Source organism: Equus caballus, chromosome 7 (genome assembly GCF_041296265.1).
Source record: "Equus caballus isolate H_3958 breed thoroughbred chromosome 7, TB-T2T, whole genome shotgun sequence".
NCBI lineage: Eukaryota > Metazoa > Chordata > Mammalia > Perissodactyla > Equidae > Equus > Equus caballus.
The window spans coordinates 12971032-12994624 of NC_091690.1; the positions used below are offsets into that span (position 1 = coordinate 12971032).

General features: G+C 38.5%; 1 protein-coding gene across 1 annotated transcript; it reads right to left on the reverse strand.

Annotated features, from left to right (window-relative positions):
* Positions 1–7697: 7697 nt before the first annotated feature.
* MMP7 (matrix metallopeptidase 7) lies at positions 7698–16311 on the reverse strand. The gene is made up of 6 exons (XM_001498809.4): positions 16084–16311; positions 13377–13603; positions 13143–13291; positions 11843–11971; positions 10103–10264; positions 7698–8003 (listed from the first exon to the last, which is right to left on the reverse strand). The coding sequence occupies exons 1-6, from the start codon at positions 16189–16191 to the stop codon at positions 7975–7977; spliced, it is 804 nt and encodes a 267-aa protein (XP_001498859.1). The 5' UTR covers positions 16192–16311; the 3' UTR covers positions 7698–7974.
* Between the last annotated feature and the right edge of the window lie 7282 nt (positions 16312–23593).

Consider the following 23593-nt stretch of genomic DNA (forward strand, 5'->3'; position numbering starts at 1 on the left):
TGTACTGGGGGAGTTGGGGGAGAAAAAGCAGGGGGAAAATAAAAGAAGATTGGCAACAGTTGTTAGCTCAAGTGCCAATCTTACAAAAAACGAAAAAACAGAAGATTATAATTCAGTGAGTGATGACTGTGAGGAGTATTAGGTACCAAAGAAAATCTTAAGAGGGGCAAATAGGCAGGTTTAGGGGAGTGAGGTCAAGTGAAGCTTTCCTGACATAAAGACATCAAGGCTGGAATGTCAAGAACTGTAGGAGCAGCCAGGTGAAGAAAAGGGGATGCCAAATTTTTTGTACCTACCTTGAGCACTATAAGCTGGAGTTGTTTCCCTCACAGAGTCTCAATAAGTGGTTCTGATGGCGCACATTTGACTTCATATCCTTGCTTTTCATGATCAAAATGATAGAGTTCAGAAATTTAGTCAAGAGTGAAGCCTTAGTTGATCACTGAATTTTAGATCAAAAGTCCTGCTTTATGAAGAGAGGGCATTCAAACAGAGGATGGTCCATAGCCAGGATCAAAACAGAACTTTAGACAGTTCAATACTCTTTCTGTTACATATTATTATTATTACACTAACAACAGTGGTGATGACAACAAAGTAAGGGCAGCTCTGGTTAGCTTCACTCTGGGCTGGCACAGGGAGAATGACTGACTTACTTGCCTATACCACTTTAGTCACTTTTGATCTGATCTGATCCTTGTTCTCTATTGTTGGACTCCTTTGTTCTGGATGCTTCTGTAACAAAAATGGGAACTAGTGCTAGTGAGGAGAGGAAGAAGATGCCTATATTCTACTTTTCCCCTTCATTGTTGGACTCATTTTTTTTGGTACCAGCTTAGCTAAAAAGGGAATTTATTGGAAGGATGTTAGAATGCCTTATGGAATCCAGAAAACTGTTGAAGAGCTAGGCCCCGGGAAAGGAAAGTTCTACAGAATTTCTAGGATCTTCAGCAGCAGAAACTTAGGCATCTTTCCTGTAGAGTCTCACCAAGAACAAGATTCAGCTCAGAGCTATCAGTCTCTGGGTCCCTCCATTCATTGTTTATGATTAGTTTGTGGGATCCATGTACATACAGGTTCTTTCTGTGGGATCATATCCTCAAGGTTAGAGCAGTGCCTGAAACATGGTAAACCATCAATAAATATTATTGAATGAGTACATGAATGGAATTCCACAATTCCCTGGAGAAGGTACCCAATGGGCCTTGCCTGAGGCAGGTGTCTGCCCTTGCTCCAAATAACTGTGGCAGGGGGTCAGATAGCACACACTTGGTACCCAAGGACCACTGGGAGTCAGAGGCACTTCTCAGAGAATAAGGACTGTCAGAGGATGTGGCCAAGACCTTGAAAGTGACTGTTATTTGTGTCTGTCCCTAAAGAGACTGACAAGAAATCAACAGTTCTGAAAAACTGACATTTAAAATAAGGAAAGATTACTGTACAAAGTTTTGTCTCTTTTCGTGTACTGCATTTAAACTTGGTATTCAAATTGGAACATTTCAGTGAATTAAAATGTTGTCTATTGTAGGATGAACCATGTCTTTGTGTACCATTAAAAAAGAAAACATATTCAAGAAGCAGAGTCTAACAGGAGATCCTGACATACAGCTGGGACATCAATTGGCTGGTCCTTCCATGCAAGGATAAAAGAGAAATAAACCTGCCACACTAAAAATGCAGCAAGGGCACATGACCGTCTCAATCACAGTGCTGAGAGGAAATAAACCATACTCCCTGAATATTGATCTCCAAGCTGGTACTCCTGCAGATTTTTTACTGATTGAATTCGTATGAACAGTGTGGTCTAAACAACCACAAGCAAATGATTTAACATAAAGTGATCTCAGGTTGATAGGGCTCCATGCGATTGGCAAGAGCAAACCTGAATCTTCTCCTGGAGAACCACCAGCAGCAATGGCAAGATACCGTCTTATTTCAGCAATGTTAATATGTAAACAGGAAAGTTTTACAATACGTGAAATTGGCAATGTGCTCCAACTTCCCCTGTTTTTACATTTTCATGATCTATCAAATTACATTTCTTCCTGTAACTATGCTTAAATTGTCTTCACTTTATCTGTATGCTGATTCTGAAAACTGATCAATCAATAAATAGCATTTAAATATATCACTGTGTAAATATTATTCAACTCAGAATCAAGCAATGAGCGGCGACTCTAGTAACATGACCTCTATCCCTCTCCAAGGAGGATTTTTCCTCAATTCCAAATGAATTCTACTTTCTTCCACTCCTCCATTTACTTCAAATCATGTCATATTCGACTTTGCCTTGTATTTGGAGCATGATTTTCATTATAATTCCTCGTTTTGCCTGGATTTTCTGGTTGCTGTTTTTCTCCCCTAGGAGAAGTCTATGCCCTTTCACCACATCCTAAATAGCTTCCAACTTCTTACTCATCGTTCCATAGATTGCTTACTATCTGTCTCATTTTTCTTAAAATCTGTCTTTTTTGTATCCCATTGACTTCCTGTTCTAATTTGGACTGGTTACTTTCCAGTCCCGGTGCTCAGCTATTATTCTGAGATTCCTTTTCCATCATTTCTATATCTCACATCTTCCTCTTCTTGGATCTCATCCTGTGTGCTTGCAATACATCTTAAATCAGCTATCTCAGAAAAAGTGCATGAGAGGCAGCCTTTGTGAACTCCTGTTGTACGAGAATAAGTTTATTTGGTCTCCATGATTGTGTCGGTTTCCTAGGGTTGCCATAACAGAGTACCACAAATTAGGCAGCTTGAAACAACAGAAATTTATTATCTTACAGTTCTGGAGGCCAGAAGGCTGAAATCACCGTGTGAGCAATGTTGGTTCTTTCTGGAGGATCTGAGGGAAAATCGGTTCTGTGACTCTCTCCTAGTTTTGTGTTGTTGCCAGCATTTCTTGGCTTCTAGTTCTACCACTCCAGTCTCTTCCTCCATTGTCACATTGCATTCTCCCTGTGTGTCTTTGTATACCTGAGTCTTTACATGACCTGCTTATAAGAACAATAGTCATCAGATTTAGAGTCCATTCTAATCCAGTATGACCTAATCTTAACTTGATTACATCTGCAAAGACCCTATTTCCAAATAAGATCACATTCACTAGTAGTGGGAATTAAGACTGCTATATATCTTTTTGGGGGGACACAATTCAACTGTGAACAACACTGTAATGATGGTTTGGCTGGGTATAGAATTCTAAGATCAAAATAATTCCTACTTAGAACTTTGAAGACTTTGCTCCACTCTAGTTTAGAATCATTTTTGTTGATGAGAAATCTGATAGTTTAATTCTAGTTCTTTTGTTGGTGTCTTAATGTTTTTTTTTTAATCTTGGAACATTATTAAGATTTCTTTATCCTCCTTGTTCTGAAATTTCAACATGATAGGGGCTCTTTCAGTTTGAAGATTTGTGTCTTTCCACACAGTTCTCCCTTCTCAGGACTGGAAAATGTTCAGTTATTTCTTTGATGATTTTCTCTTTTTGATCTATTCCCTATTTTTGGAAACCCTATTGTCTGGTGTATCTGGCAGAGTTCAGTCACAAGTCACAGAAGTAGAATACTAAGAATGATATAAAAAAAGAGATAATAAGTAAATTATAGGGATTTGACCTTACACAGTTGCAGGAGCTGGTGAAACAGTCTTGTTTGTGCTGTTTCTTCTGCATCTGGTGCTGACCTTGAAGTTATAGGACAGGTAGTAGGAGTTAAAAGATAGGCATGAAGTGAGGAGAGCAGGACAACTGGGACCCATGAGGAACAAGCTGGAACCTCTCTCTGTCTTTTATTGGAACTTATGATGGCTTCTCCCTGTTGCTAAGTCTCCAACTTTGCAGCCATGGATGCCCTGCAGGAGAAACCAGTATTCTTGTTACAGAGCCACACTTACACCTGGCCCAGGATTTGGAAAAGTTGAAAGAAGAGATCATGTGGGAGCTGGACATGTGGGTCCTGCAGTGTTTTATACTTGCAATGTGAATAAGTACATCTCTGAAACTGCATGAGCTATAACAGCACCAGACCAATGTCAACCTTGGGAGAACAAACTTAGCTATTGCTTTACTTCCACCTTCCAAATGTCATGCAGGTTTCTCTTGTGACCAGTCCTAACTAACACATAGAGGAGTGACTTCTGGGAAATCGAGTTTAACTTAGCCTTGTTGACATATTCCAAAGCCACCAGAGTTGGGTGTTGGACTTCTTGAATTGATCTTTTTTTCTTACTTTTTCTTTCATATTTCCTAATTTTTTGTCTTAAAATGCTTCATTCTGGGTGGTTTTCTTTATCTCCCAAATCTTTATTTCTATTTTGGCAATTACATCTTTGATTTCCAAGAGTTTTGTCTTGTTCTCTGTTCATTTTTTTATAACATCTTCTTGTTGTTTAGAAATGTAATATCTTCGCAAATTTCCCTGAGACTGTTCTATTTTTTTCTTTAAGTATCTTCTGTTCTATGAATCCTCCATCCATTTTTTCTGGGATGAATACCCTTGGTACTGCAAATTTTCCTCAAATATCTAGTATTTCGTTCCCCATTTAATTTTAATAGTAGGGCAATAAGAAAGCTGACTAGAGCTTTGGTGTACATGAGTGGGTCTTGTTCACTGGTACATTAAATTTAGGATGAGCAGATGGATAGAGGCTCCTTACCTTTAACCTGAAAGCCAAAATATGAATATTTTGTCTGGAAGCACAGCACCTGCTTAAAATGTCCTGTTCACTCTCAAAGTTTTTAAAAACTTATTTATCAAAGAACCCTTTGATATATTTTCTAGAAGTCAACATCTGGCATTTTTCTTGCAGGAATGAAGTCAGGGTCAATCATCTCATGTACAGATATTCCATCAATGCCCTGATTTTATTTTCCACCTTTGCCTTCATCAAACCTTCCAGCTGGGGTTTCAGAGCCTCTCTGGAGCTGGAAAATTGAACTCCAATTTCCACTTGAGCCTTCTTCACATATCCTAGGGAGTCTGATCTGTTTCATATATTAGCTGTGTTAGGTCTTCAGAAATTTACTAAAATCCCTTGTTCATTGACAGACCTCTCCCTACTCTGTTTATTCCCTTACTGCTACTTCAGTGAAATCTCAGAGGGGTGAAGACAAATTCACATGCCCAGACCTCGTTCTTAAGTTGGAGTTTGACTCTAAAATTAGAAAAGATAACAATAAAGATAATTTACAAAATACATTCAAGTTTTAAAAATTTCTATAAACACACAGTATCTTGACTTTGGCATACAGGGGATTTTATTCCTTAAAATATGACAATCCTTTCCTCAAATAAGTGTTAAAGACAGGCCACATTAATCCTTTACTGGTTTTCCTTTCCCGTGGGATAGTACAGGATTAGAAGATAGTAGGGCCCTGGGTGAAAAAAAGGTGGAAGGGACGTTGAGTATAATGCAATGAAATAAGAATTTATTTTCTTTAGCTCAGTGGTCCTCAGTTGAGAGCTATTTTGCCCCTTAGAGATCATCTGGCAATGTCTGAAGACATCTTTGGTTGCCACGAATGAGGATGTTCTACTGGCATCTAGTGGGGAGAAGAGAGGGATGCTGCTTATCATCCAACAATACACAGGACAGCCTCTAATAAGGAATTATCCAGTTGAATGTCCCAATAGTGCTGAGCTTAAGAACTTTACTCTTGCACAACAATGTGAACATACTTAACAATACTGCACTATACACTTAAAAATGGTTAGGATGGTAAATTTTATGTTATGTGTAATTTACCACAATTAAAAACAGGAACATGGGTCCTTATTTTCTAGGGAAAATCTCTATTTATAAGTCAGCTTTATGCTATTTTGATAGGAATAAGAAAATTTAACTTCTATGCTCAGAGCTTAACTTTATTGTTAAGATTGGAATATGGGATAAGATATAATTATGAGTCCATATGTCAGATACCGTAGGAGAGTCAGTCAAGCTACTGTGTCAGGGATTTGCAATCAACAGATGTAGATGGGCTCTGGCTAACTTAAGCAGTGGACAAAATTTATTGGAAGGCAATGCAGTCAGTTGCAAAATGTGGAAGAGAAGCCCTCTGCACCTAAGCTGTTTGTAGGACAGGACCCAGGGCCACTTTGGGCATGTATGGTGCAGGAATGAACAGGCAGTGTCTCCAGAACCCACTGCCAGAAAGAATTAGCCTCCAGTGTTTTCAGAGAAGTGTCTGATAGGCCAAACTTGGGTCCTGTCAGCCCTGGCAGCATGTGGCATCCTAAGTGATGTCCCACTAAGACTGTATTCAAAGGGGAGAGGCAGTCCCTGTCCCCAAAAGTAGGATGAAAGGATGCTGAGCAGGTAAAACAAGTGATATCCACTTCAGCTGCAAGACAGACACTGCCTTCTGCTGCCCCAACCAAAAGGCACACAGACAAACAAACAAAAATATGTGTTAATCACACCTACATCGGCTTATGTGATAGTTATGGAAGTCATTTAACATTTCTTCATCTGTTTTGTCATCTACAAAATGAGGAACTTGAATTCAATCACTTCTAACTTCCTTTTCATTCTGGTATTATAGATTTATACCATTTTAAAAGGGTTTTTGAACTCCTATTCATATATACTTCACATTTTGCTTAGATTATAGATTCCCCCTTTGATCTGATCTATTCCTAGAATGGCTTCCTAATGGCTTTGGTGGTATTTCTGAGTTTTGGGCTATTGATCTAGTTTGAGTGGAAAAATCCTTATATGAAATGTTAAAAAATAAATGCATCTCTTTAGGGTGTTTGGGGGGTGCATACTTAACATCAGTGAGAAAGTAAATTCTGATTCTTCATCCCTCTATTAACAGAGCAAACCAAGCATGTAAAAATATAGAAGAGGAAGCGTGGAGGAGGAAGAAAGGTTGAAATGGCAAAGCCTTTGCCAGCTCTGTGTCCTGCTAAAGGGTTTAGGCTGCATGGAGTGCCTCTCCCAGAGAAACACGTTAGTGAGTCTCCACGCATGGAAAGGGAGAGCTGGAGCTGTGAGGGCTTCAGGGAAATGAGTTTGTGGGGGAAGTCAGAAGCAATGGAGTCTAGAGATTTGAGGATTAAGGAGAGATGTGTGAAGAGGTTGAAGCCTGCAGAGGTAGGTGGCCAATGAGAAATTCCAGATGCTGGGGTAGGTAAAGGATTTGAAGAATGAGGATAATATCTGATTTTAATTTCATTGTTCTCATGCATTGTAAAGTCTCACTGTTGATGCAAATCTTCAGCAACGTCAAGAGTCTCACAAAAGCCTTGTAGGACTGGTTTGGAGAAAGTTAAAGAGAAGAGGAGGAAAGCAATATCTTGGTTGGCATGAGGCAGAAGAAAGGGAACACAGAGCTGCTGTGGCAGAAGAGATGCAGTGAAATCAAGAGGTCAGGGGTAAAAACTTGGAGCCAAACTGACTATGAGAATGTGAATCCTTGGGAATTCACACACATTTTGTGGGAAGAATTGGACTTTCCAGAATACTCAAAGTGAGAGCTTGGGCCAAAAGGATAAGAGGAACTTAATGTACCTTTGGGCTACATTAATGAAAATAAATAGTTGCAGCTCCTGACTTACCCACCTGGTGATAGAGTGAGGTGCAGCTGAAGATTCAAAATAATGTGGTAGAATTTTCTTTTTCTGGTCTCAGTCTTTGACTTCATTGTACAGCATGCCTTCTCTTGACACAGAAACAATGCTCCCAAATATAAATCATTTTACTATGGAAAAAATTTTTATTTATCTGTGTATTTAACATTCATTGACATTTGCTAAGTTCGATTTGCTTGAGGAGAGTTATAGATGAAGACACAATTGTGTCATAAAAGAGCTTATCCCCAGAGGGAAAGAAAGACGTACAAAAACCAACCTCAATACAGGGAAGGATGAAGTAAGTACTAAATGGAGAGCAGGAACAGCATTCATCAATTCTGGTTGGGGAATAATGATATAGAATCCAATGAATGATTGTGAGTTCTCCCTGAAGTTTCTAATTCATTCTTGAATCACTTCTCTCTCCTGGTAAAAGGAAAATAAGAACATTCTGACATGGTGTAAAACACATAAAAACCATCCTAAGACTATAAAAACACAAGAAGTGTCGCAGTACGTACAATCTATCATTCACCCAGCCCAGTTTTCTGTGCCTGGGACAAAGGTTTCTGAAGGACAACCTCTAAAGGCTGAGAAGGCAGTATTGATAGAGTGTAGGCCCTGGGGTCAGATGTCTTTGCATCCCATCTCTGTCATTTTACCAGCTGTGTGACCTTGGGTGAGTTACTCCTTAGCCTTTCTTAATGTCAGATTATCAATCCATAAAATGAGGGTAATAACAACTCATTGGACTGTTGGATTGAATGAATTCATGCACGTGCAGTGCTTGGTACACTGTAAATACTTGGTGCATTTTAGTTACTATTTTTATTATTCTGAAAAGAAGATTGGGAATTTTACATTCATGAGTTTAATCACATTATTTTGCATTTATATTTTCTGTTCATATCACTTCTTGGATTAATGAACTCCCTAAATTTAAAAACTATATAATTAAATCTTACTTTCATTTGTAGCAGAAATTACTTCTTTCCATCTTTGACTAGGGGCATCTCATTGTCTAATACTTAAGGATTTAATGCACCAGTCTGTCCTCTTTATGTTAAATCTAATCAGTCGGCCTCAGAGTCTCTTTCAGTCCCTTTCTAATTTTCTCAAGGTTGTAAGATCATTACGTGTGCCATAGAGTATTCCATGAGTTCCATAGTTTTATGTAAGGGGAGATAGTATTTTCTGTTTCATTGGTGATAACTTCACCAACAATTGTTAGTGTTTTGTGAGCTTTTTGACAGCAGCAGCTCTTTGAGTCAGAACTTTAAAGTACACTTACATGGTATTTTCCAAAATGTGTTCTCTGAAATGCTATTCTGTGAGAGCTCAATGAGTGTCCCATTAAAGGGATTATAATTTAGGAAGCACTGAGTTAAGCAAGAGTTTGTTAGGTACTCTTAATATCCTATGCACCTGAAATGCATTTGGTAGGGTTTTTTGATCTTGTTTCTCCATAGCAAACTTTTTTGGGAATTGTCTTGTAGGAATAGTATTCTGGGAACACAGTTTTGGAAATGCTGATTGATAGTAAATTCTAGGTTCAACTGATAGCTTACATCCATTATCCTATAGGAATAATTATCGCCTGAGGACATTTTCTATTATGTGGAAGTGCTTTCACTGCTATTCTGATCATTTAAAGAGTCTTACGTGATCATTTTGCAGTGTATTCTTATCATCTTGATATATTGTTAGAAAAGTTTAATTATATCTGTGGACTTAATGATACCATTCTGTATTCTCTTTTCCAAATTACTTTTAAAAGCTTACTGCCAAGTGGTGACAGGCAGAGATATACAGTAGAAAGAGTATGAGATCACACAGCCCTGGCTTGGAATCATGGTCCAAGCACTCGGTAGCCACATGGCTTTGGACAATTCCTTTAGCCTCTTTGAATCTTACTATTCTCATCTTTTTCTAGAGATGTGGCTTTTTATCTTTGTTTCCTTTCTCATATTACTACTTCTGACTGACTTGATCAAGCAAATACAAATCAGCTTATTCTTTTAAATTGAATTTGGAACTTGTTTAAAACAAAATAGTACAGATTGGGATGTGAGATATTCATAAGCATCATGACCAGTAATCATAAGCATTGCTGTCCATGGTTACCACCTTTCTCTACACGTATATGCAAGCAGGGAAGAGGGAAGTGTTATGCTCCTCAGTCCATCCCCACAGGGCGAGACTCTCCTGAAGAATTTGAAATGAGCAAGAAAGAGTAGTGAGTGGCAGTTTGAAAAAAAAAAAAAAACCTTGACAGTCAGTTACTTTCGTGATTTCACCAAATTATACTGTATTACTGAAAACTTAGAATCAATATACTCAGAGTATAAAATAGCCTGGTTAAATTTTGAGTATCTGAAGTCTCAAATTTCTCCCCTCAATAGGCTTTTAGATATAAATTTCAGTGTGATTTTCCCAAGTAAATACCCATTTCCCAGCCTTTTTCATTCAAGCCTGCCCTAAGGAGACAGTGTGAAATCACTCTTATTTAAAATCATAAATAGTACCGTATAATTTCTGAATTCCTTTGATATCATCCCGTGAAAGTTTGAAATTCTTGGGATCTCCGTCTCTATAGGTTGGATACATCACGGCACTGGGGTCAGATGAATGTCCCAGACCCAAAGAATGGCCAAATTCATGAGTTGCAGCGAACAGGAAATTAATTCCTACAACCAAAGAGTGACAGACGATAACCATAAACATGACTATATATATAAAATAAAATAAGATACAATATGTAATATCAAATAACAGAAAATAAAATAACTATAAAATGCCTAACTCGTCAAATCCTCTACAGTTTACTCATTTGTTTCTAGGTCTTCAGAAGGTGGGAGGGTTTAGAAGGAGAATCAGAATGGTAGAGCTTTAATCTCATCATCACTTCTGTTTTTTCAAAAAAGATCATGTTTTTCTGCCTATTTGCTTCTTATACAATCACTCAGACAGGAGTATTCTGTATGGGAAGCAAAGGCTGTAGAGGAATTAAGACCCACGTTTGAAATCCAGTTCTGCCTCTTACTAGCTGGATAACGCTGGACAAATTAATTGATATTGCTGAGTCTCAGTTCCTCATGTGTTAAACAGAAATAATTCCTACTTGTAAATTTGTTGTAACAATTAGAGTTTTCCAATATCTAGAAAATAACGGCTATTCGGTAAATGATAGTGACTTTGAATAGCAGGAGAGAGAAAGTTGGCTTTGAGAAAGCCAGACTTAAAGGCAGGGTCTCCAGGCAATGCTGGATTTTGCTTTGGATTTATTCAATCATGTTACATATATGCTTTTCTCTCCCTCAGACACATAGAAAGGCTCTGCATATAACGAGGAAGGTGTGAGCCTGCGAGTTCGAGTGGCCAGAGTTCCAACTGTGGTGCGCTAGATTGAAGGAAGCTGCTTTTAGCCTAGCTTGAGCAGTAAGAAAGGAGAATGAAAAAGATATGCAAGGTGTGAAATGGAGGCAGTGTCACAATTTTACATAGGCTAGATTTTCGCAGCAGGCGTCACTACAGTGGTGAATTTCCATTAGCAAACATAAATACTAATTTCCCTTTCAGGGCCAGTTAGTAGCCATTTTTTTTTTTCTTAAGAATTGTCTCCAATTAGGATTACTTATGCCAAAGCTTCTCTTCACTGGTTTTCTGGTATGTCTATAATCTCCTACTTTGTAAGGTGATGAATATGATGGGCTGGGTTATGGTGTAGGTCCTTTCTGAGCAATAGTCTCAGAATTGTCTATAATTCTTAAGTATTGTAGTTGCTACTCCTATTTCTCCTACAGTTAAAAAGTTATTTTGGGGAAATAGAAAGAAGGAGCTATAATTTTTGAATTATTAATATATTCCAAGCACTCTGCTAAGCACTATATAAGCATTATCTTGTTTGCTTCAAGCAACAATCCTGTGAGGTGGAAATTATTTATAGTCCCATTTCATAGACGAGGAAACTGAGGCTCAGAGAAGTTAAATAACTTGCCCAAAGACACATGGCAAGTATTTGGTAGAGGTAATGCAAATTGAGCTCAACATGCTTGACTCCATGGCCTGAGCTTCCATCTTCTGTATGTGTAGCATTTTAAACACCTTAAATGAAATAGTTCATTTAAAGCATGTAGTACAGTGGTTGACAGTTAGCAAGGGCTCTATAATTATTATTAATTAAAGTAATGATAGAATTAAAGTTAGAATAACAAGTTCAGGATTTTAAAAAGGATGTGTAGTAGAAGAGATACGGGATGCTATACCTATACTGCTACCATCAGTCCAGCGTTCATCCTCATCAAAGTGAGCATCTCCTCCAAGGCCTGGCCCAGGTGAAAAGGCATGAGCCAGTGTGTTTCCTGGTCCATCAAATGGGTAGGGGTCCCCGTGAGCTGAAAGAAAATAGGGTGATTGTTTTAGTGACTGAATTTATCGCCAGTCATTTTATTTTTTAGTTTATGTGAGCATTGAGGCTAGAAAGAGCAGCCGGGTCCAAACAGTTGGCATTTGTTGTTATGAGCAGCCAGCTGCATACACAGGGTGGTTGGGGTGTTTATTTGTCACAGGCACTTTTTCTTTCACAGAACCACTGCTCCTCACTGACGACCACCATTTATTGAAAGTCTACTGCATATGGGACTTTAAATACTTTCACGTCTGACTTATGGTGGCATGTAAGTGCTAAGTTTGATCACTTTGCTTGGCTGGATGATGGCAGGATGGAGGACCAGTGTGAGTACTGCATTTTGTACCATTTAGTATAATTTAAAAAAAAACTTAGCTTATTGTTTGTGGGTATAGTAGGCAGTCTCTTGGAGAACGAAGCTCAAGGTGTCTTAAAATGGATTTTGATAGTGCTTTTATTTGTGATGAAGAGCTATTTATTTTCAAATTGGTATCAGACCATATCTGATTTATCCAGTTCTTAAAAAGCATGGAGTGTCATGATCAGTACTTTCTGTAACATTTTATTTGGTATTGTCAATATTGTGGCTGAAGATCAAATTTCAGCTAAATTCACAGCACCTAGGCAGCTCAATATTAGACCAAAAAGAGCAATATTTTTCTCTAAATTTGCACCATGAAACACTAGCAATTAATAACAGTTCATGTACATCTCTTTAAGCCCTTTTATGTGAAAGTTCTCTATTTTTCTGCTTTCTTACTACATGAAGGGTTTTGGGAACAGGCCACAGGAGCTGTCCTGTTTCTTGGAGAACACTTAAGGCCTTTGGAGGTTGTGACCCCTTCTCTTGGTTTAATGTTGATATTAGATATATTTTAAACTGCCCCATAAATATATATATATATATGTGTATATCATGATTCATGCTACAAGCCAGGGGTTGGCAAACTTTTTCTGTAAAGGGACGGATAATAAGCAATTTAGAATTTGTGCGTTTGAGGGGTTCTAAATTAGTGGACTAGAAAAAGTAGTAATATTGCTACATATATATACACACACATATCATTAAAGATATTAAATCCTCAGAAGAGGAGGGCACAGGTATAAAACAACAAGCAAAACAGTGCACAGGATTCGCTTACAGGAATCTTCCTTACCTCCTCTTGCAAAGCCAATCATGATATCAGCAGTTCCCCAGCTAACTCTCTTGAAGTGCAGTGGGATCTCTTCGCTCCACATTTTCAAGGCCTTTGCCACTAATTGATTCACTATGACAAGTGATAATTCTCGAGGATGTGATACGACCCTGGTGGCAAACGAGAAAACAATGCTTGACCTCTTAGGAGAAGAGCTTTATTGTTTTTATGAAAATGAGCCAAAGCAAAACTAACCTGTAGGTGACTACATTGGAAGTCCATTTTGGACTATCTGGGAATAGCGAGTATTCTGCAACATCTGGCACTCCACATCTGGGTTTCTGCATTATTTCTATGATGTAGGAGTTTAAGATTCCATTTACGGGCAGGCGAAAGAATTTTTGCATCTCCTTGAGTTTGGCTTCTAAACTATTGGGATCTCTTATTTTTGAACTGGATGGATAAAATCTCTTGAGATAGTCCTATTGGAAAGAGAGTAATTGATCTGTAATTCTTGTTTATTGTCTTCTTTTATCTCAGAAGTCTGCATGTCTTTGCCTCTGATTCCTACGGACTCAAATAGTGGTTTGAAGAAAGATTAGTTATATCATCACCAAGTAAAACAAGTGTTCATTAATGAGGAGAAAATTTAATATTGATAGTGAAGCAGCATCATTCCATTTCATGAGCAAAAGAAAAGAGTCTTTCCATTTCTCTTTTATCCCATCAAGTGTTTTGAGGAGAAATGCACTGTACACTTTATGAAACGTAGACGTATTTGTAATAGCCCATCAGGAAGAGTGCCCAGTGTGTCCTCAAGGGGCACAAGTAAGAACTTCCCTTGGCATCAGAGACCCTGTGGGGAGATCAAAAGTCACCTCTCCCCATCTAAGATTCTCTGGAGATCTGGTCCCAGCTGAGTTTCAAGGATCCTAAAATTTTAGTTCTGGGAAAGGATATTACAAAATTAGTTAGTTTAATGTACATATTCTCCGGGTGAAGAAACCAAAGCTCACAGTAACTAAATGATTTGCCCAGGGTCACATATTAAATTAATAGCAGAACTGGCCCTGAGTTTCCTGACTGCCAGCCCTGTGCTCTTTCTGCTGTTAAATCTCTAGTAAAATCCACTTCGAGAGGCTGCAGGATAAAGCAGGTCCCCCAGGTGTATTCCATGCACAGTTGGGTCCCTGGGAATTTCTTAAGGGACCCTACCTTCTGGATATTGGGATGGCAGTCCAGCAGCCTAAATAGGAAAAAATAGAAAGTGAGTGAAATGACAGCAGCAGCAGCAGCAGCAGCAACCTCACAAGAGCTCCATACTCTGAGCTTTACATACTTACCCCGTTTAAAACTCATAACCACCCTATGGAGCAGGTACGGCCTTGTTATTCCTATTTTACGTAGGAAGAATCATGGCTCAGAGAAGGTGCGGAAGGTCACCCCCTGAGTAACGGAAGGAGCTGGCATTTGAACTCCTGTTCTAACTCCAAAGCCCATTTCATTAGAAAAATGTATAGGGCTATAGAATGCCTGATAGTAGTGTGGAAATGATTTAAACAGCGGCTCACTCCTTGGCAGTCTAATTGGAGTAGGTGGTAATGGTTCTTGTCTCAGAACCTCTCAGGAGTAGACACTTTATGTAAGTAACCTTAGCAACATCGTGTTCTCTCTTCCTGTTACCCACGATTGGGTTTCATTCAATACAACAAATGCTTATTGTTCATCCATGACCTTAGGAATTAACCCCTTATTTAAAAACAAATAGCTTATTTTAACGCTTCCAGAGCTGCAGCCTTTGCAAAGACATCCTTTGGAAGAACTCTGTCTGTGTCCTTGAGAGGGATTTCCCCGCCTTAAGTTAAACCTAGCTTACCTCCCTCTAGTTTATTGGCAACCCGCACGCAAATAAAGGGATTCAATACTCTTGCAGGTGCACTCCTTCTGGAGAATTCGTTAGGTAGAACCATATGAATTTCCTGTTTTGGAGGTAGAAGCAGTCAAATATCAGTAATTTTGTATGGTTTAATCTAACATATTACTGGAACTTTTTAAAAGTCCAAGTTAATGTGAAATAAAACTTGACTCTTCTTATGCTTAAAGCTTAAATTTATAAACAATATTTAGGAGTAAACATTCCCTTAGTTTATCCAATAATAATTATTTGCACTTATTAGGCTGCTTATTTAGTAGTATATTGGAAGAACGTGATTTTTGAACCAGGAAAATGTCGTTGACTCCTATCTCTACCATTAGCAAGTATGTGAATCGACTTAATTTTGGTTTCTTCTTTTACTCAGGATAGTGCTAAGGATCCAGGGACACAATGTCTATGAAGTACTTTACACTCTGCAATTGTTACATATGTGAGAGTTTGGTATTGTTATCACTTCATTTATTCACTAAATTAATCCTGTGAGATATAAAACAGTATAATTATTTCCACTGGACCCATGAGAAAACAAAGTCAGAAGTTCATGCCTTGCCCGTCATCATCAGCTTGTAGGTGGCAGAGCTGTGACTTCTACCCTGCTTTTCTGATTTCAAGTCTCTCCATTACAAGTATTCCTCATCTTAAGAGGCAACTTTGCTCTTTATGCAAAGAATCAGAAATTACAATACATAACAATAACTTTGATTTATTGAGTATGAACAATGTTTCAGGTACTTTGCTAAGTGCTTCACACACCAACATTTGGTTGATACCATTATAATCTCCAACTTCCAAAGTAAAAACTGAAGCTCAGAGAAGGTTAATAACATTCCTGTGTTGATCTACATAGTGAGTGGAGGAGTCGGAACTTGAATCCAGTTTGGACAGGCTCTAAAGACTGCTCTACATAGTTACTTGATTTAAATACATATTGCCTTTATAATCAGAAAAATTACCAAAATTGAAAAGCACACTTCCAAAGCTGATGGTGAGCCCGTGGAGACCCAGGTGAGTGGGCCCGTGACATACCTGAGCCTGTTTCCACTGCAGCTCACTCATGCCTCCTGCCTCCCGGGGAAGCGGCAGGGCCAGGCTGCTGGGCAGCAGACACACAGTGCACAGCATGGCCAGCTGCATAGCTGCTGACCAGAGACGATGGTTCTCAGATCTATGGTTGGTTTGCTGTTTTCTGCCAGAGGCTAGAGAAATTTATATAGCTTCTCAGCCCTGAATTTGAAAATAGGTGACTCATTTGAGAGTTTCTTTCTCTTCTTTTTTCTACAGAACCTTGAAAGTGTGTGTTATTTTTCATTAATCACAACAAGGAAGTAGTATGTCTTTATTGGCAGGAAGCACACAAGGTATTTGTCTTTCAAAGGATTTTTTTTCCTATCTGCTGTATAAATTTAATCCATGAGAAAACTCATTTTCCAGAATCAAATTACTGCTCAGAAATGTCTTCTCAATTTTAAATTTCAGGAAGCATTATTCAGAATGTATCGTACCACGTATCTTAAAAGAATTTTTTAAAAAATTTGAAAAGCATGGAAAAGTATATAAAACATACAAATAATCAAATAATTATTAAGCAAACATTCTGTAACAGTCACCAAAGTCAAGAAACAGAACACTGCCGACATCCTGTGGTTCTTTACAGCGGAGAGTGACGGCAGATGTGACAGATGGAAATCCTGCTGTGATTGGGTCAGTGGCCCCCATAATGCCTGTGCTACATTCCCTCACCTCCCAGATACCTTAGTGGAGGACTGGGAATTCCCTTCTTTATGTCTCCCTTTAATTAGGTTATTTCTTTCCTTAGTGGTCATCATTACTCTGAATTCCTCTTGAATTACATGAAAAAATATCAAACAAACAAAAATCCTCAAGCATGGGCTTTGCTGTTCGTCTACCATTCTCACCATGCTTCACATTTGGTAGTAACAGGTTTCTCCAAAGCTAGACCTTCAACTTGGAAATCATTTTATCCAGTCTTTCTCTTCTAACGTCCTGACTCCGACTGCTAATGAGCCACCAGTAGGGCTGGCTTGATCCTTGGAACACATAATGGTTATTCTACAGATAGCAATTAAAGACTCATGATCTAGAGATGCTAGTTCAACTACTTCATTTTTATCAAAGATGAAGTTGAAGCCAAGATGACAGATGAACTTATCTTCCCAAGATCACACAGCTAGTTAATAGTAGTCCTAATTCCCAGTCCTGTGCTTTTCCTATCACATCAACTGCCAATTCATTTTGTAGTTACATTACACATTTCTTGGGAGGGACCATGGCTTTTGACCATAATACATCAGGGGAAACACCCCATATATGCTGGAGCTGAAAAATTTAATTATTCAGACATCTCCTAGTTCTTCTGGGGATTGGGTGCTATGTGTTACCAAAGGTAAAATTTCCAGATCAGTTAATTAAATTTGCTTTCTTTGCATAGACGCTTTAATTATTTGTGGTCACAGTTCAACTATACTTGAGGACCTGATACCTTTAGTCAGTCTGGCACTTAACAGGTGCCCAATAAATGTATATAGAATAAATGAATATTCATGGACTTGGATCAGCTAATACAGAAGTTATATGAGGTTTTCTGTGATCTTTGCATTAAATTAAAGTTAAAAGTCATTCCCCAGATTTTATGTTTCTGTTTATTTTTAATAATTTAAAGAGCATCAGACATTACAAATATTTTAAATGAATTTTAGTAACTTTGAATATTCACTTTTGGATAGGGAGAAAGAAATCTTCTCTTGTCTTCTTCATCTAAATGGTAACTAGTGAAAAAACAAATGAGCAGGGTCAAGTCCTGGTCCCTGCCTTTAGAAGCTTATATTCTGGGGTGGTGATATAGGGAGGTAAATACTCAAAACAGTGTAACAAATGATTATAATGTGCAACAGGATCAAAGAGAAGAGCACAGCTAATCCTTCCTATGGGAACTGAGGGATGATCCAGACAGGAGGTGGCATTTTAGCTGGATTTTGGAGGGTAACTAGGAATTCCCTTGGGATAGGACATTATAGAAAGAAGATGTGGGAAGAGAAGATGAGCATGAACAGGGAAGAATGAGCAGTTGGTGTTGATGGGGGTGAGTGGCTGGACAGGCAGGTTGGGGTCATGTTGTGAAGAGCCAGCCTTGTACGCTAGGGAGTTTGGACTTTATCCTAAAGGGTGTCAAGGAATGTTTCAAGGGAAGAAAGTAGCATTATCATATTTGTAACATTGTAAGAAAATTTTGGTGCTTGTGCTGAAGATGGATTGTGGAAGGAGAGATGATTCTCTGTAGAGGGATGTTAGAGAGGCAGACAGATCAAGAAAAAGTTATTACATAATCCAGGTGAGAGAGGGAGCATGAGGCCCTAGACCAAGACTGTAGAGATGCAGAAGAAGAACGAAACTCAAGGTCTATATAGAAGGTAGGATTGATAAAAACAAAACAAACAAAAACTCGGGAGCTGATTACCAGCAGGAATGAGGAAGAAAGAAAGAAAGATGATCTAAATGTAGTGGACTTAGCAGATGGTAATGCTGTCATTATAGAGACAAGGCTTATGGGAGAAGGAACAAGAAGAAAATTTCTTGAGGGGAATAGGGGTTTGGTTGTGGTTAAGCAGGGACATTAATTTTGGAATTGAATTTGGATATTTTCAGGAAAATCAGATCTGGAGCTCATGAGAGCGATCTGGTCTGTAGATATATGTTGTGAGTGACATTTCTAAAAAAGGAAAACCATGCTTTTTTTTTTTTATTGTGGTAATCATTTTTTAGTGTATAATTCAGTTGCATTAAGTACATTCATCATGCTGTACAACCATCACCAATATCTATTTCCAGAACTTTTTCATCATCTCAAACAGAAAGTCAGTACCCATTCAACAATAACTCTTTCTCTCCCCCTCCCCTTAGCTCCCAGTGATCTCTATTCTACATCCCGTTTCCATGAATTTGACTATCCTAGGTAATTCATATAAGTGTATTCTTATAATAGTTGTCTTTTTGTGTATTGATTATTTCATTTAGCATAATCTTTTCAAGGTTCATCCATGTTATAGTGTATATCAGAACTTCATTCCTTTTCATTGCTGAATAATATTCCATTACATGGATATACCACATTTTATTTGTTCGTGTATCCATCAGTGGACACTTGGGTTGTTTCCACTTCTTGGCTGTTGTGAATAATTATGCAATGATCATCACTATACAAGTATCAGTCTGAGTCCCTGTTTTCAATTATTTTGGGTGTATACTTAGAAGTGGGGTTGCTGGGTCATGTGGTAATTCCAGGTTTAACTTCTTGAGCAACCACCAAACTGTTTCCTACAGAGGCTGTGCCACTTTACATTCGCTCCAGCAATGTATGAGGATTTCAATTTTTCCACATCCTTGTCAAAGTTTATTATTTTTTGTATTTGAATTTTTTTTGTTGTAACTGTCCTAATAGATGTGAAGTGGTATCTTGTTATTGTTTTGATTTGTGTTTTCAATGACTAATGAATGATGTTGAACGTCTTTTCATGTGCTTGTTGTCTATTTATAAATCTTCTTTGGAGAAATGTCTATTCAAATCTTTTGCCCATGTTTTGAATTGGGTTGTTTGTCTTTCTGTTGTTGAGTAGTAGGAGTTCCTTATTTAGTCTGGATGTTAAATTCTTATCAGATATGTGATTAGCAAATATTTTCTCCCTTTCTGTAGGTTGTCTTTTCATTTTCTTGATAATGTCCTTCGAGGTACAAAAGTTTCTAATTTTGCTGAAGTCCAATTTATCTATTTTTTTCTTTGGTTGCTCATGCTTTTGGTGTTGTATCTAAGAATCTACTGCCAAGTCCAAAGTCATGAAGATTTATGCCTATGCTTTCTACTAAGAGTTTTATGGTTTTAGCACTTATATTCAGGTCTTTGATTCACATGCTTTATTTCTGATAGCTTCCCTTTTCATACCTTTAATTTTCCCCTGCTATAGTGTGATTTTCTGCTTTGGTTTTCTGACCAGACTGACTTAACTTGTTATCATGTTAAAGGGGAGTCATTCAGCTCTGGTCAGTTTCCTTCTGTGTCATAGAGACAAAGTACTTAACCTCTCTGTGCTCAGATTCCTTCTCTGAAAGATGAGGATAGTACTTTTCTCTTCTACTTGTAGCTCACTTATATCATTTAAATGAGAGGATTAAATGTACAAAAGATTTAGCAGTGTCTTTGGAACATGGTAAAAGTTCTATAAATGCTAGCCAGTGTCGTTGTCATTGTCATTATATGCTAGGAATTTTTATGTATTGTAATACTCTTTTTCTTTCATCTCTATGAACCTAGCATGGTGATCAGATAATTAAATATAAAAGAAAAATAGGAAGTTTGAATGGTTTTATTCCAATACTTTTATTGATGCTGATAATGCCAATGTTTTCTTAGACACAAGAAAGTAACTATTTTAAACATTACAATGTGTTGTGTTATAATAACCAACCAAAAAAATCTCCTTATCATAGATGCTGTTGACTTTTTAAAGAAGAAAAGCATTTGCGGTATTTATCAATAAAATCTTTGGCTGGGTAGTATGAACAATGAAGCATATCCACAGAAGAAAAGGTCACAAAGATTGAAACAGAGTAAATCAGATGTTAGGACAAGTGACACAACTTTAATTTTAAATGTATGGAAATAGTTCACATTCAGGAGAAGATGGGTTTAAATGGAGGAAAGGAAGGCAGTGGAATACCTTAGTGGATGTAGCCGATGATACGAGTGGCCCTCCCACTACATCTGAGTGAGAGGCAAGCAGAAAAGGTGACATCTAAGCCTGTTCTGATTGAAATGTGAGCCCTTGTAGCAATGCTGCCTCTGAGTGTAGCTGCCACTGCCCTGAGGTTCATGCATCAGCTAATGGAAAATTCTAGAAGTGGGAAACAAGAGGAAGAAGGAACACACAAAGGAAAGAGGAGTGAGAAGAAAGTGAAAGAAAGGATGATCTGAGTGACTACACCCTTTGCTCAGGTCCCATTCTTCTTTAAGCTTCCTTCCTCCATCACCAAAGGGAGAAAACAGAAACCAAACCATTTACTCTTCCTCTCTGTCTATCCATTTCATTGTCTCAACCCGTAACCTGCAAAGAACTGGATCTTGCTTTACCAAGCCCATCTTCCCTGCTTGCAAGAGGAGGGCCAGGAAAACTTTTAAATGGAGCTGGATATTTTTTCCACCACTACCAATTTTTACAAGTTATAACTCAGAAAGAAAGGGAAGTGATTGTCCCTGTCCCAACCCAACCCTGAAGTGGGACATAGCTTTGTAGGCTTCATCCCTCTGGATGGGCTCACAAACAGTAGGTCTGTATAACAGATTTGACTGGAGAGTAGGGGGTAGTGGAAGGAGGGTTCACCCCAGGACCATAGTGAAGATAATTTCAAATTGAGTGCTAAGCTTCCCTGTTCTTAAAAAACTCTCTCACCAGCTAGATCTCCTGCTTCCTGCCCTGCTGCTGGGCTTTTCCTGTTTCTACCAGCTTTCCACCCTAAACTTTTGTTTTATTATTATTTTTTAAGTGGAGACCTCTTAGTAATCTCCAGATCCAAGCTCTCGGGACCTCCCTTTCCATTACCTAGTGGCTCATCAAGGTATTTTTCTAAACAAACACAGTTATTTCTCTAGAGGAACTCTATGCCTACTGGTAAAACAAGAACTTAGTTCTTCAGCTACATCAGATAACATGACCTACACTTAGAGTGTCTGTAGAAGTAATTCATATTTATGACTATATGGCTCTTAAAAAAAAAAGGTAGAGGAGCCGGCCCAGTGGTGCATCAGTTAAGTTCACATGCTCTGCTTCAGCAGCCTGGGGTTTGCCGGTTCAGATCCTGGGGGTGGACCTACCCACCACTTATCAAACTGTGCTGTGGCAGGCATCCCACATATAAAGTAGAGGAAGATGGGCACAGATGTTACCTCAGGGCCAGTCTTCCTCAGCAAAAAAGAGGAGCATTAGTGGTGGTTGTTAGCTCAGGGCTAATCATCCTCAAAAAAAAAAAAAAAAAAAAAAGCACGAAGCAAATTGACCTCAGACTGTGTCTATAATTGCAATGGCAAAACTTACTCTGAATGTAATTTTTGGTGGGGATATTTTTGGCTTTCAATCAATTACTCTGGGAATATTTGCCCTACTCTGTTCTCTCTTCTCCCATGTTTAGGTTGATGTTGAAAATTAGATCAGTGCTTATGGCCAGAATAGTTATTGTGACTTTTTAGTGTGTTGTTTTCCACCCATAGCTTCAAGCAGATTGCAAAACTAAAATCAGCAATAATTTTTGAAGAGAGTCAAGCATCTTAGGGCTTGGGCTGACCCCTGCAGGAGGAGGGATGGCAACACCCACCTCTCTGAATCAGTTTGCCTCTCGTTACTCTGTCCATGGGGCAGCACATGGGTTCTGGCTGGACCACACTAATTCTTTTGAGGCCAGATCTGTTGTTCACCAAGGGTGGCGTCTTCACTCAGTTTTTTGACTGGTTATGGCTAAGGGATTTGCTGGTTCAAGTCTAGATTCAGATTGGAGCCAGTTCCGTGATCAACTAGGCGTTTATCTCTTCTTTCAGCCCCTTCCCTCCAATTTATTGTCCCTATCCCTATCCTCGTCAGTCTCTGAGCTCCCTATGCTTGTTCTTCCTTCATTGACCCGTAAGATTTTATATAGGACATCAGTGCAATCTTTAACCTCCATTTATGGTCCCAAGGTACTTGCATTTTAATCCTATGTCTATAACTGAGGACAGTCATTTCTTTTTCAAGAAATTCCAGACATCAGTGAATAAGTTAGGGTCATTTTCAAGGGAAGGGAGCCCTTCCTGCCTGCCCGTGCCTCCCTCACTTATTCTCTACTTTGTTGACATCTATTTTTGGGTCTTTATTACCTGCAAAGAATTTCATCACTAGTTCTTATTGCCTATAACTGTGCTTCTCAAACCTCTCTATTCAGATACCCTTAGGGGCTCTAATGGTGTGGCCCAAAGTAGCTCTTGTTACATGGAAATACACTATGGTAAAATAATTAAAAATAATGTGTTAAAGCAAGTTAACAGTTTTGCTTATTGCAGGAAGTCTTAGATCCTTCAATGTGCAAAAATGTATTCTGAATCTGTGGTTTTAGATTTTAGATTTTTTCCTGCATTTTCCAAACTTATTTGAGAAGTTTCAACAAGGTGAACCCCCTTTGGGGGTAAGGTGTCACTTTTTCATTTTATTTGGCCAGCAGGTTTTTCCTTTCCTCTTCTCTTCTGAGGTCATTAAGTCTTCTTAAAAATATTGCATTTTGCCACTTTGCTTCCTTATTTTGGATGGCTATTTCAGTAGGAGTACCATTTTGCTAACCTGACATCAGTGTGGTGATTTGGTGAGGAGATAGGAACCACAACATAATCCACACTTGCCGTGTCCTCTGTGCCACACTGTAGTCTAAGCCATCATTTTGCCAATAGGATACAACTGCTGTCATTGAACTGGGGCCTCAGCTTTAGATGATGTTTTTCATTTAGCTC